This window comes from Vulpes lagopus, chromosome 9 (assembly GCF_018345385.1).
Source record: "Vulpes lagopus strain Blue_001 chromosome 9, ASM1834538v1, whole genome shotgun sequence".
Classification (NCBI taxonomy): Eukaryota; Metazoa; Chordata; class Mammalia; order Carnivora; family Canidae; genus Vulpes; species Vulpes lagopus.
The window spans coordinates 64,921,447-64,938,095 of record NC_054832.1 but is presented as its reverse complement, the minus strand read 5'-3'; the positions used below and the strand labels follow the sequence as shown (position 1 = coordinate 64,938,095).

Below are 16,649 nucleotides of genomic sequence, written 5' to 3'. Positions count from 1 at the left end.
TGAGTTTTCCACTTAAAACTTTTATGTGGCTATCAGCTGACTATACAGATTCAGAGAGATGATAATCACCTCAAAACTCACACATATACCAAAGAATCAATACCACTGGACTGCTAACTTGTTTGAAATTTTCAGAAGGTATTCATGTCAAAACAATAAATATTTTCTCTTTTAAAATGTGAATCTATCATCGTGCCAAACTCCTCTCTCTTAAATATAATTTTAAGTTTCTCAGTTTAATTAACACTATAATCATTCAACAAATACTTATTGTGCCAAGTACTGTTTTAGATTCTAGACATTTGTCAGTGAACAAAAATCTATATTAGGCTAAAATATTACAGTTATTAGGGTATATGAGCATGATCCTACAGGTGCATCATCAGTGAGGGAAGTTTCAGATGGAATTAGTTTTTCAGTAGCAGGGATGGACCTTCTGTTAATCTTACTCTCTGCTTTGTATTGTGCTCTCATGAAAAGTAGACTAGGATTAGGGCAGACCTATTCCCACTGCCATCCAGCCTGCAGGATGGCCCCAAGAGCATAACACTCTCATCTTCTGGTCACTGAGTAAAGTGAGCCAATTCCAATTCCACAGTGGTAAACTATCACTCATTGGTGAAAAGGAAGGAGCACTGGAATTCTATATTTAATTTAATCCATCCCTTCAAACAGCCTTTTAATTACTCTTGTTAATATCTATTTTTGTATGTGTTTTATAATTTACACAATGTATTAGTATAGGACTACAGGCATACAAAGTATAAATAAGTAATACATGAAAAGTCTCTAAAGGGCCTAAGTAATAAATTTATCTTAGTCTGGTATTTATGAGGAAAGAAAATACTATCTTCTTCTTTAAAAAAGTAAGAAATAATTCCCATGCTAATTTTTTTAACATTTTTATTCGGTAAAAAACTTCAACTTTTTTCTTAGCAGGGCATCCCTAAGCAAATATCACCCTGCATGGTTAAACAGATTACAAATCATCTTCAAAGTCTACTGTAAAAAAATAAAAAATAAATAAAGTCTATTGTAAAGAGATTTCTGGGATCAGAAAAAGAGAATACCTCGGTACAATGTACCTGATTTTTTTAAAGTTTGAGCTTTCAAATTTTTTAAAAAGCACAACAATTGTGTCATCTTTGTCACAAAACTGTCATTAGCATCAGAGAATGACTGCAAAAGTGTCCCACTTCTTCACCATGCCCTCCACCTGTGTTGGGAACCCACAAAGCTTCCTGGCAGGGAGGTGCTGTTCCTCCGCATCTGATCCACTTTGGCCAACAGGATGTTGTGGAAGTAAGAGCGCGCCAGTGCTGAGACCGGGGTCTGGGGCTGTGGGTAGACCAGCTCGCTCCTTGAACAAGCTCAGCTTGTTGTAAAATAAATAAATATTCCCTTCTTTTTTTGTTTTTAAAGCAAATTTATTAAGGTGCCAACTCCTCCGTATCCTTTTAATTTAATGGGAGACCATGGAGAGCCACGTGCAGCCCAGCTGAGGTCCCAGGCAAGGCCCACAGAGTAGCTCACCCGTTGTCACCTGCAGGCAAATAAAGGAGCTCATCCAGACAAGCAGCACTGAACAGCTAAATAAATGTGGGTCATTCCAAGGCACTAAGTTTGAAGTAGTTTGTTTTAGAGCAATAGCTAATGGATATAACTGACACAAATTTCAACAGGCTTAAATCTTAATTACTAGTAAATGGATTAGACTCACTTACCTAAAAATCTACGAAGTTTCATCATATCTAAATTGAAGTACTCAATTAATCCGTGAAGACTAAATAAATGAAAGGTTAAACTTACTAGACTATTTCCTAAAATGAAAGAAGAAGAGATATTAATATTAGTAAGAAATACAGGCTAGCATAACTGCCAACTGTGCTTCCAATATGGGTTTTGAATGTAAAACATGGAGAGTAAATTTTGGCTAAAATTTACATCCTTTTATTTTACTAGCTATGAACTTTAAATCTCACATCTCTTTTTTCCATTTTAAGGGGGATAAAGGCTTTGTTTCATTTTTCTACAACCAAGTAAGATAAGCATTTTCAAACAGATCAATTTTTTGAAAGACACCAAAATAATTAGAATCAATAGAGAACTTTGAAAATTGTCCCACACTAAGTTTAACACAACTTCCCAAAGCACCCAGAACATGGCTGCTCTAACTTCCAGCTGAATCTCTCTACCAGGTCACTATAACTGAATGACGATGTCCAAAGTCAACTGCCTTAGCTACACCTTGTTAGCTGGAGGTTGTATTTAATTCTTCAAGGTACAGAGCTAGGAGGAGGGATCAATGACCTCAAAACCAAAACTTTGAACTTGACCACTTGCCCCCCCCACACTTGTAGCAAGCAATAAATCTAAGTAGCTGGAAGGTGGGTGGGTAGTGGTCACAAAACTAAGAGTTCTATCCCATCACTCTAAGTTAACAACACTATATAGAAATCTTACTATGTTTCTCTAATGAAATGTTTCTCTTACTATGTTTCTCTAGTTAATTTACCTCCTCAAATGACTATTTTTAAGCTTTTCAAGCCTTCTCAAACTTTCAACATATTTCCACTCACTCACCCTCTCATTCCCAACAGCCTCATACTTCACTGATAATATACAATCCCTAGAGTTTCCTTTTATTTCCAAAGCCAATCCCTCGACACTTCCAGAGTTTCTCAGAAACTCTGCTTGGATATACCTAACAACACATCCCACTTCCATCCCATTGAATCAAAATACTTGTCCTCAGTCCCTCTCTGTATTGTTCCAATAAGCACTGGCACTTGGAACATGCTCTAGTTTTTCTTTCAAACAACAAAGAATACCTTACTCTCTTGGCTCCCTCCAGGTCACCCTCTCTACTCCCCTTCACAGTTAGCTAAGTTTTCTAAAGGAGCTGCTACATGCACTGTGGCCTATCTCATCCTCAACTTTCACTGACCACAGAGTCAATACTAGTATAGAAATTAAATTTGGAAAAACTACCATTGTTATAATGGTTAGCTTCTCTTCTAAGATGTAACTCTCCATATCTATACCTTCTATTACATTTTTCAAAGTTTCATAGATTTCCTCTACAGGACATATATATTGTCTTAATTTTTAAAACTAAGTTTTAAAGAGTTATGAGCTTATAACTTATTGCCAGCATTTAGACAATAACAACTGTAACATAACCATGATTTGAGTAGTCTCTAAAGAAATTCATGATCTTACAAAAATCTATAAAAACTTAACTATTCCCACATTGCATATTTACAGTAATAATATTTATGAAGAATTAAAAAGGACTATTCAGCTAACCTCATTTCCCACAACTGCCTAAACAACTATCAATAGAAGCCTATGACTGAGGAAAAATATAAATTCATTTAACAATATTTGAATGAGAAACCCTGGAAAAGATGCAGAGACATAGGCAGAGACATAGGCAGAGGGAGAAGCAGGCTCCATGCACCAGGAGCCCGATGTGGGATTCGATCCCGGGTCTCCAGGATCGTGCCCTGGGCCAGAGGCAGGCGCCAAACCACTGCACCACCCAGGGATCCCTGTATGTGGAATCTTAAACAAAAAACCAAGCTCACAGATACAGAGAACTGGTGGTTGTCAGAGATAAGGGGTGGTAATGCTGACAAAATAAGTGAAAGGGGTCAAAAGGCACAAATTTCCAGTTATACAGAAGTCTGGGGGATGTAATGTACAGCATGGTGTCTATAATTAATAATACTGTATTGCAGGGGCACCTGCATGGCTTAGTCGATTAAGTGTCTGATTCCTGATCTCAGCTCAGGTCTTGATCTCAGGGTTATTGAGTTCAAGCTCTGAGATGGGCTCCATGCTGGGTGTGGAGCCTATTTAAAACAATAAAATAAAAATATCATATTGCATATCTGAAACTAAGACAGTACACCTTAAAAGTTCTCATCACAAGAAAAAAACTGTAACTGTGTATCATGATGGATGTTAGATTTTTTTGTAATTGTTTTAAATATATACATATATTAAATCATTACATTGTATACCTAAAGCTAAAATAAGGTTATATGTCAATTACACTTCAATTTAAAAAATGGGCAGGAATTGGTGAAAATGGCAGAGTGGTAGGATCCTAAGCTCACCTCTAAGCTCATCTGGACACACCAAAACTGCAAGTGCATATAGAGCAACTCTCGGAGAATGATCTGAAAACTAGCAGAATAGCTCTTCTACAGCTAAAGATACAAAGAAAAAGCCACATCATGAAGGGGAGAAGGAGCAGAGATGTGGTTTGGTCAGGATCCACATCCTCATGTTGGTGACCCATAAGCAGGAAGTTTATCATAAAGTAAAGAGATCCTCCCTGAGAAGTGAAGGGTTCAAGCCCCACATCAGGCACCCACCAGCCTGAGGATCTGCACCAGGAAGACAACCCTCCATAACACTAGGGTTTGAAAAATCAGCTGGGCTTATATCCAGAAGCTTTGAAAATCAGCAAAGCTTAGTAACTCCAGGAGAAGCCAAGATTCCACTCTGGAAGAGCCTATACACAAACTCACTTGCACAGAGGCAACAGTTTAAAGAGTGTTTGGGACATAAGGGGAGGAAATTCACTGACTAATCTTAGGGCTTATGCAATAGGGTCAGGGATCTGTAAGAACTTTATCCAGGAATGGAAGCACTAAAAGATGCGATTTTTCTTGCCATCCCCTACCCAGCTGATCTGATGCTGGCAAGCACCGGTTCTGACACAATCTATCTACCTTGCTAGTGCTGTCACCCTGAACAAGTGTTCCCCCGGTGGACCTATCCAGCCCAACCTACCCACCCTGGCAGATACCCCTCCAAAGTGGCTCCCATCCTCATGGCAGGCAGCTCAACTGGGACTGGTGCCTGTCCCCTCCAAAGTGGCTACTGTCCTGAGTGTCTTCACCTGAACTTCTGGAACAACATCAAGCATATTAACATTCATATTACAGGGGCCCCAGAAGGAGAAAACAGAAAGGAAAGGGGCAGAAAAATTTTATGAAGAAATAATAGATGAAAACTCCCTAACTTGGGGAAGGAACCAGACATCTAGGTCCAGGAAACACAGAGAGTCCTAAACAAGATGAACACAAGGAAGTCAACACTAAGACAAATAACTAAAATGTCAAAAATTAAATCTTAATAGCAGCAAGAGAATAGCAACTAGTTAGGAACAAAGGAAACCCCATAAGACTATCAACTGATTTTTCAGCAGGAATTTTGATACCGAAGGAAAAAACCTATAACCAAGAATACCCTACCCAGCAAGGCTATCATTCAGAATTGAAGGAGAGATAAAGAGCTTCCCAAACAAAAGCAAAAGAAGTTCACTACCACTATACAGGCCTTATAAAGAATATTAAAGGGATTTAAGCAAAAAGAAAAGGTCAAAAATAGAAGAAAATGATGAAGGAAAAAGTCTCACTAGTAAAAGCAAACATATAATAAAGGTAGTGGACCTGCCACTTATAAAGCTTATATTAAAGTTAAAAATAAAAAGTAGTAAAATCAATTATTTCTATAATATTTACTTAGGAAATATATACCAAAAAAAGTTGTAAAATATGACATAGAAAACATAAAATATTGCAGAAAGGTACTCCTGTTAGAATGTTTAGAATGTGACTGTTGCTTTAAAATAGACTGCTATATACATAACGGTATTATATATGAATTTCATGGTAATCAGGAAGCAAAAACCTCTAACAGATACACAGAAGATAAAGAGAAAGGAATAAAAACAACACTAAAGAAAGTAATCAAATCAAAGGGAAGACAGCAACAGAAGAAAACTGAGAACTAAGAAACAACCAGAAAACAACAAAATAGCAATAAATACACACCCATTAACAATTACTTCAAATGAAAAACAAAACAAAACCCCACAATTACTTCAAATGTAAATGGACCAAATGTTCCAATCAAATAACAAAGGGTAAAACAAAAAAAACAAAAAAAACAAAGGGTGACTGAATGGATAAAAAAATCAAGACCCATCTAAACGTAGCCTACAAGAGGCTCACTTCAGACCTAATGACATATACAGACTGAATGTCAAGGGATGGAAAAAACATTCCTTGAAAATAGAAATGAAAAGAAAGCGTGGGTAGCAATACATATATCAGACACAACAGACTTTAAAAGAAAACCTTTAACAAGTGACAAGAAAGGAATTATATAATGATGAAGGGACTGATCCAACAGGAGGATAAAAAGAAATAGTAAATATCTATGCAATCAACATAGGAGCACCTAAATATATAAAGGAAATATTAACAGACATAAAGGTAGAAATTGACAGTAATACAATATTAGTAGGGGACTTTATTTTTCATTTTTTATTTTTTTTAATTTTTATTTATTTTTGATAGTCACAGAGAGAGAGAGAGAGAGAGAGGCAGAGACACAGGCAGAGGGAGAAGCAGGTTCCATGCACCGGGAGCCCGACGTGGGATTCGATCCCGGGTCTCCAGGATCGCACCCTGGGCCAAAGGCAGGCGCCAAACCGCTGCGCCACCCAGGGATCCCAGTAGGGGACTTTAAAACCCCCCACTCCAGTCAGAAAATCAATAAGAAAATAGTGGTCTTAAATGACACATTAGACCAGACAGACTTACATTCCATCTAAAAACAGCAGAATGCACATTCTTTTGAAGTGAATACAGAACACTGTATTCTCCATCACATGTTAGGCCACAAAACAATAAATTTAAGAACACAAAGCAACAAGCATCTTTTTAAAATCAAAACAGTATGAAGATTACAAGAAAAAAAAAACTGGAAAAAAATAAACACATTAATTAACAGCCAAGGGGTCAATGAAAAAAATTAAAGAGGAATTCACACACCTTGAGTCAAATGAAAACAAAAATATGTTTCAAAATATAAGAGACAGCAAAAGCATTTTGAAAAAGGAAGTTTATAATGATAAAGCCTCCCAAAAGCACTAAGAAAAATATCAAAGAAATAATCTAAACTTACACTTAAAGGAATGAAAATGAAAACAAAGCCCAAAACTAGGAGAAGGAAGGAAATAATAAAGATCAGAGTGGAAATAAATGAAACAGGACTTAAAAAATAATTTAAAAGATCAATAAAACTGAGAGCTGATTCTTTGAAAAGATAAATAAAGTTGATAAACATTTAGTCAGGCTTATCAAGAAAAAGAAGAGACAAGATTCAAGTAAATACTATCAGAAATGAAAGGGGAGAAGATACCATAGACACCACAGCAATATAGATTTTAACGACTAATGAAACAAGCAATTGCCAACAAATTGGGACAACCTAGAAGAAATGGATAAATTCCTAGACACATATAATCCTCTAAGACTGAATCACAAAGAAATTGGAAATCTGAACAGTCCAATTATTAGCAATGAAACCAAACCAACTGGTAATCAAAAAACCTCCAACTAACAAAAGTTCAGGACCAGAAGGCTTCACAGGTGAATTCTACCAAACATTTAGAGAAGAATATCTATCCTTCTCAAACTATTTCGAAAAATTAAACAGGAAGGAATATTTCCATATTCATTCTATGTGAGGCCAGCATCACCCTGACACCAAAATCAGACAGTACAAAAAAAAGAAAACTACAGTCTAATATTCTTGATGAACAAAGGTGCAGTAATACTCAACCAAATGTTATCAAACCAAATTCAACAACATTTAAAGGCTCATACACTACAGTCAAATGGGTTTTATTCCATAATGTAAGGATGGTTCAACATCTGCAAATGAATCACATGATACATCACATTAACAAAATAAAGGATAAAAGTGCTATAATCATCTCAATACATGCAGGGAAACCTTTAGACAAAATTTAATATCCACTTATGATAAAAACTCTCAACAAAGCAGGTACAGAGTGAACATTACCTCAATATAAAAAAGGGCCAAATACAACAAACCCACACGTAACATACTCAATGGTGAAAAGCTGAAAGCTTTCCCTCTAAGATCAGGAACAAAAAAAGGATGCCCACTCTTGACACTTGTATTCAACACTGTACTGAAAGTACATACCATAGCAATAAGACAAGAAAAAGAAATAAAGGCACCTAGACTGTGAAAGAATAAGGCCATGACACAGGTCTGGCAAGAAGGGTCCCTCACATCACATGCCAGGTAGATTTCAGGGGTGACAAACCATATCTTGCTATTACATATAACCTCTCATTCCTATAAAAAGAATGTCAAATATACCCTACCAGATGGTAAGTAATTTCTTTCTTGTAGTGGGCAAGCTGGGGACCATTTGTCTTAAGAGGAATCACTGAGTTTTGCCTTTACCCTGTCCTCCCCACAATGTCATCTGGTGAACTGCCCAGAGTAAGAAATACAGAAAGCACCAGGTCAATAAACAAGACAGGAAACCTATATACTTGGATACCATATACATATATCATCCAGAATTCATTTCAGGCTAAGCAGTTTTAAAAAGAAAGTACTTCTAATTAAATTATGAAAATTAAAAAAATTTTTATTCTGTCCATTTGCTTCTCAATATTATCTCTTCATGGATAGAATTTTTGTGATTTGGGGTAGCTGTATTTAACTGGATATGTGTATCACCATCCGTAAAATCACAGGTGGGTAGCTAACTCCTAACAACCCTAAGAAGAAACCATTTGGCCAACTCCAAAAAAGTAATGAGGTGATTAAAGTGAAAGCAAAGTGCTAAATTAACTACTGTAACTAGTGGCTATTTTGCCTGTCCCACACACTGTCAATCTCACTGCACTTTCAAATCACCAAGACCCCTGACTAGCAGGATATGTACTTTTTAAAAATAAAATTTAGAGAACCAATTATTTTGATGAGTGACAAGTGTCCCAGTAAACTAATAATAGGCTATGAGCTATTACAGTTTATATAAGGCTAAACTTTGAGCTTGCTAAGGGTGGCACTGTTTTATTTACATTTATCTGGAGATAACAAGTGAAGTAATATTCATATTAAGTTAGAAAAAAAGGAATTTCCCAGATCTAGAAGAAGAGTCACCTGATATGTTATTATCCAAATTTTTTTAAAAAGGGAAGACTGAAGGGAAGGACAACTGTGTAAATGATACTAGAGAATTTTCTGTGTGGACATGCTAAGGTGGGGGCAGGGAGAGGAAAAGAACAGTCACCAAAGAGCAAAGGAGAGGTGGAAGAGAAATAGAAAAGGAAAACAACAACAACAAAAAAAGGCAGGGAAGTAGGAGAGAGGTAAACTGATAAGATGGAGTTCATGGTCTTTAAAATTTTGCCTAGAATCAGTCAATTTATTTTCTGTCAACAGTGTACAGACAAAAATAGAAGTTGAAAAAAAAACAGAAGTTGATTACAAAGCTATTTTCACCTTACATGGCCACACGGCTTATAGGGAATAATGTAGTGATACTAAAGAGCTAGATCCACATTGATTCTCAAGATGAATAAAGTTGTATCTGCTTGTCCATTTTCTGTATTTGGCTTCCTTATGAAATGAGCTTCATTCCAAAGTAAAATAAGAAAGAAAACAAAAACAAAAACAAAAAACACCAGTGATTTCAATGTACATAGCAGTGAACTACATAGTTACTCCATTCTAAACACTCTGAGGTGACTTCTTCTCAGTGTACTTTCCAACCTGCTTCACTTATTAAAAAGAATTTAGACAAGGACAAAGTCTACTTGAACTACATGTACCATTTTTTATTTTATGCCAAAATTTTTACCCTAAATAAAAATTATTCCCAAAGGGAATCTTTTTTCTGTTCCCAAAGAGAATAAGGAAACATGATCCCTACCCCCTGAAACAAAACAAAACACTGGAGAGGATAAACAGATTAGAATCACCTGGTATTTTCAAACCACTCATATTCTGTAGATTCTGATAAGACTCTTTTTTTTTTTTTAAAGATTTTATTTATTTATTTATTTTAATTTATGATAGTCACACAGAGAGAGAGAGAGAGGGGCAGAGACACAGGCAGAGGGAGAAGCAGGCTCCATGCACTGGGAGCCTGACGTGGGATTCGATCCCGGGTCTCCAGGATCGTGCCCTGGGCCAAAGGCAGGAGCTAAACCACTGCGCCACCCAGGGATCCCTCTGATAAGACTCTTAAAGAAGCTACAGGCTCATCCCCATCCAACCATGAAGAAACAGTGTCAGGGGGAACCATTGTTGCTGGTCAGAGTATGTCCTCTCTCTCAAGTGTTCAGAGAAAGAAAAGCCTGAGAACCACAAGGTTAGAAGAAAGGATAGCTCTCAAAATGTCATTAATCTACCACATATCTGTGGCTGTCAAAGCTGGAATATAGTATCAGAAGATGTCACTGTAAATAGCCACAATCCAAAAGAAACCAAAACAGAAAAAGAAAGAACACAATGAGGTAACAATTTCACTTCACGTTATCCATAATAGGAGCCATCTTTGTGGCCAAGTGATAATGACTAGTGTAACTTTTGATTACTGCTGAGAGTTATGAAAAAATAAAATTATGAGAGTGATTCTCTGGGTTGATAGATCAGTCACTAACAAAGGGACAGAATGATGTTCTGCTGTCAGCAGAAGGCTCATAACCCATGGAAATAAAAGTAAGAACCTACCAGTGGTTGTACCATCAATGCAGCAATCTAGAGTACACAGTAATTTGAATAAGTTAAATCCTTCACTTACCATTTGTTAGTCTATCAAATAGAAAGATATCAAAATTCCAATTTCCAACTTTTTCCAGCATACACTGAAATGAAAACCAAACATTCCTACTGTAATTTAATTTCAGTAACAGTCTGTCTTTTGTAGATAATCCATAGAGAAGTTAGTGAAAATGGAAAGTGATTTAAGAAATGCTAAGTATCATTCTCTTTTTAATCATGACCTTTCCAACTTGCTCCAAAAAAGTGCCCAAAATGCAATTTCCATTGGGAAAATCAAATAACATTTGTTTTTCCAATTAATGAATATACAGGTAAGGTTAATGTTTCTTTCAACTTATTACTATGCTACTATGAACTTTTCAAGAATTTTTAATAATAATTTAACACCACGGAAGTGTGGTTTGTACCCGACATGGTCTAGAGTCTAGATTTTAAAAATTTGGTGAAAATAAGTTATAATAGCTGAGTACTTCCTATGCTTGTTCACTTTTACTATTCATAACAACACTGTGAAGTAGGCGTTGTTTTCAATCCTCATTTACAGATGGGGAAACAGGCTAAAAGTGACTAACCAGAGCAGCTAGAAAATAATAGAGCTGGGATCTACAACCAGGTGGTTTGATTATAAAACCCAGGCACCTGATATCAATGCTACACTACGCTTAAATTATTTGTTATTCATGGTCTTAAAAAAAAACACTCCCAACTTACAGGCACTTATTTATATTCTTTAAATAGGCTTATACAATAATTAATAGCACTTATTACACTCATTTTTAAGTTAATGTATATTTCGGTTGAGCAAATAAATCCCACAACAACCTCAAAACAAAATTGACTATATTTTTAAGCCATATATTTGTAACCTGAAACTTCTGTGGAAAGGTCACTGTTGTACACATTCATCAATAAACTGACATAAATAATACTAATATATTACTAGTAGAGTTTATTTTTGATAGTGTTAACGACCAAACATATATAGGTCAATAATCTCGTTTTAAAAGGCAGAACATGTAAACTTTTTAAAATTTAAAGAAAGCATGAACACTTCTGTTAATTTCTTTCATCAAACAGGGAAGCAATTTTTTTTTCACTTTAATGTAATTGTAAGAAAGGCCTCAGCCCTATGTACACACACTTAACAAAATCTGGCCTGTAAATATTAAGTCAAAAAATAATTTCAAAAGTACTGGAAACATAAGATTATTAAAAGCCTTCATTTGGTCAAAAAAAAAAAAAAGCTCATCTGAGCTCCATCTTCATTAAGACATTTCTTTTAAACTACATAAATAGAAAATAATGCTCACAATCACTGGGTTTAATTAGAAAATATACAAATAAATCATCAAAGCATCTCAGTGATACAAGGGACTATGAAAAATCATTTGAATGAAAGTCATGCGACCTAACACCCTGCGCTGGCTGTACCCTCTAACCAGTGGATGAGCTCAAACAAGTCTCTGATGCTCTTCAGGCCATAGATTCCTTACCTATAGAATAAAGAAATTAGACCAGAAGAGCCTTAAGATTCTTCCCAGGGTTAAGGTTCTGTGTGATCTTATAATGTTCTACTGATTCACTTGTTACTTAATGTTATAATAAATAAAAACATTTTCACCATTTTAGTTACTTCAGAAATCTTCCCTACTCTGTAATACCTGCTTATAAATTGAACAAATGACCTAAAGGAAAAAGCTGAAAAATGGGCTTAACTGATTTTTGCATACAAAGAAAGGTTCTAATAAATCAATACTATGTGGGGGGAAAAAGGCTTCATTAAACATATCAAAACCTAATATTTTCTTGAAAAAGTAATACACACCTTGGCTTGTCCATTATAATCATCATCTAAAATGTTTAGAGAATTTGAAACTGTAGTACCACGAAAAAAGCGTGAAGATCTAAGATAACGCTGGAAACTTAGTAACCTTCTGATATTCCTTGCAGACACAGAAACTTCAATTTCAGATTGAGCTGAAATAAAAGAAGTAAAAGGTGAGTTCAGCAAGTCAAAATTGTGCATACACTTTCATTGTAATACCCCTCTCTCTAGTTATATACAAGTAAAAATAAATCATTATACCACATTTCTAGGAGATAAGAAATACTTCATTTGTATTTTCAATTAAAGAATTAGGAATGAAGGGATAAATGGTAAATTTTGACAGCACTACTGTTGGTGGGAATGTGAACTGGTGCAGCCACTCTGGAAAACTGTGTGGAGGTTCCTCAAAGAGTTAAAAATAGAGCTACCCTACGACCCAGCAATTGCACTGCTGGGGATTTACCCCCAAAGATACAGATGCAGTTGAAGACCAACATACTTGCACCCAATGTTTATAGCAGCAATGTTCACAATAGCCAAACTGTGGAAGGAGCCTCGGTGTCCATCTAAAGATGAATGGATAAAGAAGATGTGGTTTATGTATAAAATGGAATATTTCACTCAGCCATTAGAAACGACAAATACCCATCATTTGCTTTGATGTGGATGGAACTGGAGGGGATTATGCTGAGTGAAGTAAGTCAATCAGAGTAGGACAAACATTATATGGTTTCATTTATTCAGGGAATATAAAAAATAGTGAAAGGGAATACAGGGGAGAGGGGAGAAAATGAGTGGGAAATATGAGAGAGGGAGACAGAACATGAGAAACTCCTAACTCTGGGAAACGAACAAGGGGTGGTGGAAGGGGAGGTGGGCAGGGGGATGGGGTGACCTGGTGATGAGTACTGAGGGGGGCACTTGACGGGATGAGCACTGGGTGTTATGCTTTATGTTGGCAAATCGAACTCCAATAAAAAATATACAAAAAAATTTTGACAGCACTTAGAAAGCTAATGAGAAGTATGGCTGGATTAATCTTTTTTTTTTTAAACTCTGAAGAATTATCACCTCTCATTCTATTGCTTGAATATCTGTATACACATTATGAAGCAGAAAGACAACCTATTTTCAAACCACCCTTCTTAGTGAAGAGCTGGGTCCCAAGTTTAATCCTAATGAGGTATTATTTCAAATATTTAGGTAATTTTACTTAGAGGAAAAAGAGATGGACCAGAGAATTAAGTAATTTCTATTCTATAAGAGTTCTAAAGGGTAGGGACAAAATCCTATAAGATGAAAAGCTCTAGAAAGGAGCAAGTCTAACATGTCCATTTTTCCCTCTAGTTTTAGAACAAACCAAAGTTTCCTTAAGTACCAGATGAAGTATCAGACCTGGGTTAAAAGCCATCCCCCAGGGAACACGTGTTGTCTTCAAACTCTAAAATCAAACTAAATTCAGTGAAATACAATATAAAGCACATGAAAATGGAGACTAAGGATCAATAACTCATCACCCCATCTTAACTTCCATTAACTTAAAATCACCATGTAGAATAGCAGTTAATCAAATATATTCTCCCTTGTGCATCCCATCACTAACTCCTCTATTCACCTATAGTACTCTGGTTTTCTGATCTATAAAATAATGGCAATAATATCTCATTCAAAGGGTGCTGGATTAAATGAGATAATGTACACATGAGTTGGATACATAACAGGTTTTAAGTAAATGGTTGCAATGTAGATGATGATAAAACTGATGTTGATGCCACTGCTTGGAAGTTTGCTTCTAGGTAATTATCCTAAGTTCCCAATATATTAGTGTTGCTTTAAATAAAAGTATTCACTGGTTTCTCATAATCTCAAAATGAACTCCATGTCCTTAGTCTGGAAGGAAAGGCTTCATGTTCCAGGTTCTAGCTCTCTCCAGGTTTGACTCAGGTGTCACCTTCCCTGGGAGGCACTACCTGAACACCTGCCTACACCCTCCCCATGTAGGAGAAATGGGAGGTACCTCCTCTGGGTTCTCAAAGCCCCCTGTGCAGATCCCTATCAGACTACTTCTGATACTCGATTATAATGTATTTACCTGTCTCCTTCAATATATGATGACGTCCAATGTAGCCAAGAGCTACCTTTTTCCCCACCTCTTTATTCCAAAGCCTAATAACAGTAGATATGTGAAAAATATACTGAATAAGTGTATCCTACTTTTGAAATATCTGATGAGTTTTCAGATTCCCATATTCTCACATAAATCAGAAATAAATGAATAAGGGACACTGTTATGTACATTTTCCATAATGTACTCTCTTTTCATTCTAGTCAATCTAAAATTTATCGGGGCGCTCAGTGGTTAAGCATCTGCCTTTGGCTCAAGTCCTGATTCCGGGGTCCTGGATTGAGTCCCACATTGGGCTCCCCAGAGGGAGCCTGCTTCTCCCTCTGCCTATGTCTCTGCTTCTCTCTCTGTGTCTCTCATGAATAAATAAATAAAACCTTTAAAAAATAAAATAGAAAGTATCTAGAACAACTGTGGACTTAAATTTTTGATCTCTAACTTACATTAAAAGGATTGGAATCAAAATAGTAAGTAATATCAAGTGATAATTGAACTAGAATTAGTAAGTTTAAGGAAATGAGGGAAGATTAAATTCTGTGAAAACAATGTTCCCAACTGCTTTGCAAAAAGTACCTCACTTAGTCCCCAAGAATCTCAAAAGATAAATATTATCCTTCACTTTACACATGAAAATACTGAATCTATAAGAGATTAAAGAACTTGCCCATGGTTACAGAGCCAATATAGGATGCAAGGGGATTTTAAAACATAGGACTGTTTACAAAGCCTGTGTCCACACTATTACTCCTAAGTTTTATTCCATCTCTACAGTATTGTTTATTAATTGTAAAAGTTTTGTGTATAAAATTATTCAAAATTGTCTTTATATAGATGAAAGCATACAGAAAAAGAAACGGGGGAAAAGCTAATGTACAAGAACTTATGTCTAATATGATCCTTCTAGTCCTATTCTTTCTTAGAAACAAGTGAATCTGGAAGGGACAGAGTTGAATGGACAAATACATAGGGAGCAGATGAGATCTAATTAAATACTAGCACCACCATCTCTGTTTTTATAAGGCACCTTACAGTTTTACGAAAGAGCATTCATGTCAACTATCCCATTCTGTAATCAGAGTGATATGAAGATGACAAGATTATCACCCCCATTTTACAAATATAATCTTAGACACCAAAGTAGAAATGAAATACAATTAATCTGTGAAAGCCAAAGCATTTTAAAAATTCTAGAAAATGTTGCAGAATACATATATTCTATTCATTATGGAAAAATAATCTAAAAGAGTTCAAGGTCATGAGCATGACTTCATGAGCATTCCCTTCAATTTATCTTAAATCACACACAAGGCCATAGTTTTATCACTGGCAATTAATTACATTGCACCACTATATGCATGTGTGTGCATGCATGTACACACTAATGATAGTAGCATCACTGCTTTCAAATTATATATCTAAAATACATGCACCTGGAAATAAATGTGAGAATCTCTTTGGGAGGATAGCTGTAGAAGGACCAAAAAATAAATGAGCCTCATCTGAGGGGAAAACCCCACTAACACAATGCACTATGCTAAGTCCTCCTATCAACATGGCAGGATTCACACTGTCAATGGTTAAGACATCTGGCAGTCTGGGAGCCAGAGGCCTATTCACAAGATCACAGCTGTATCCTCCTGCTTTATTCCTAATTTCTGACAAATCACAACCTCGTGATGTCTCATTTTTCTTAATTAAAACAAAACAAAAAACATAATTCATGTCTTCCTGTTTCACAGAGTTCTGAAATTGGTACACATTATCCAGAGTTCTGGTTTGATCATATGAAGCTGAGAATGAGTATTACATACTGACTCAAGGGGAAATGCTCACTCATGGGGGCCCAGTGCCATCCAGCAAGACTAACCCCATAAATAAGCTACTCAGAGGATCAGAAAGAGAGCATCATTTAATGATAGAATCAGCCTTAACAAGTACTCATTATTTCACAGACAACTTAAGAAAGGACAGAGAACCTGTCCATATGAAGCAGCAAATCATCCACAGAAAAGTGCTTTCTCTACCTAGAAGGCCTGGGGAAGATTTTTTTTT

At 36.0% G+C, this 16,649-nt stretch overlaps 1 protein-coding gene across 3 annotated transcripts in view; it reads right to left on the bottom strand.

Moving 5' to 3' along the window:
* The window catches only part of PDE7A (phosphodiesterase 7A), a 119,325-nt gene that overhangs the window by 18,821 nt on the left and 83,855 nt on the right, over positions 1-16,649 (bottom strand). For all 3 annotated transcript variants that reach the window (XR_005989845.1, XM_041768624.1, XM_041768625.1), the window contains exons 4-6: positions 12,470-12,621; positions 10,664-10,727; positions 1,725-1,820 (exon numbers count right to left, since the gene is read on the bottom strand). Coding sequence is in view for 2 of the 3 variants with exons in the window: in XM_041768624.1 (XP_041624558.1) it covers positions 1,725-1,820; positions 10,664-10,727; positions 12,470-12,621 (312 nt within the window). In the remaining variant the exon portion in view is untranslated. The remainder of the gene's footprint in view (positions 1-1,724; positions 1,821-10,663; positions 10,728-12,469; positions 12,622-16,649) is intronic.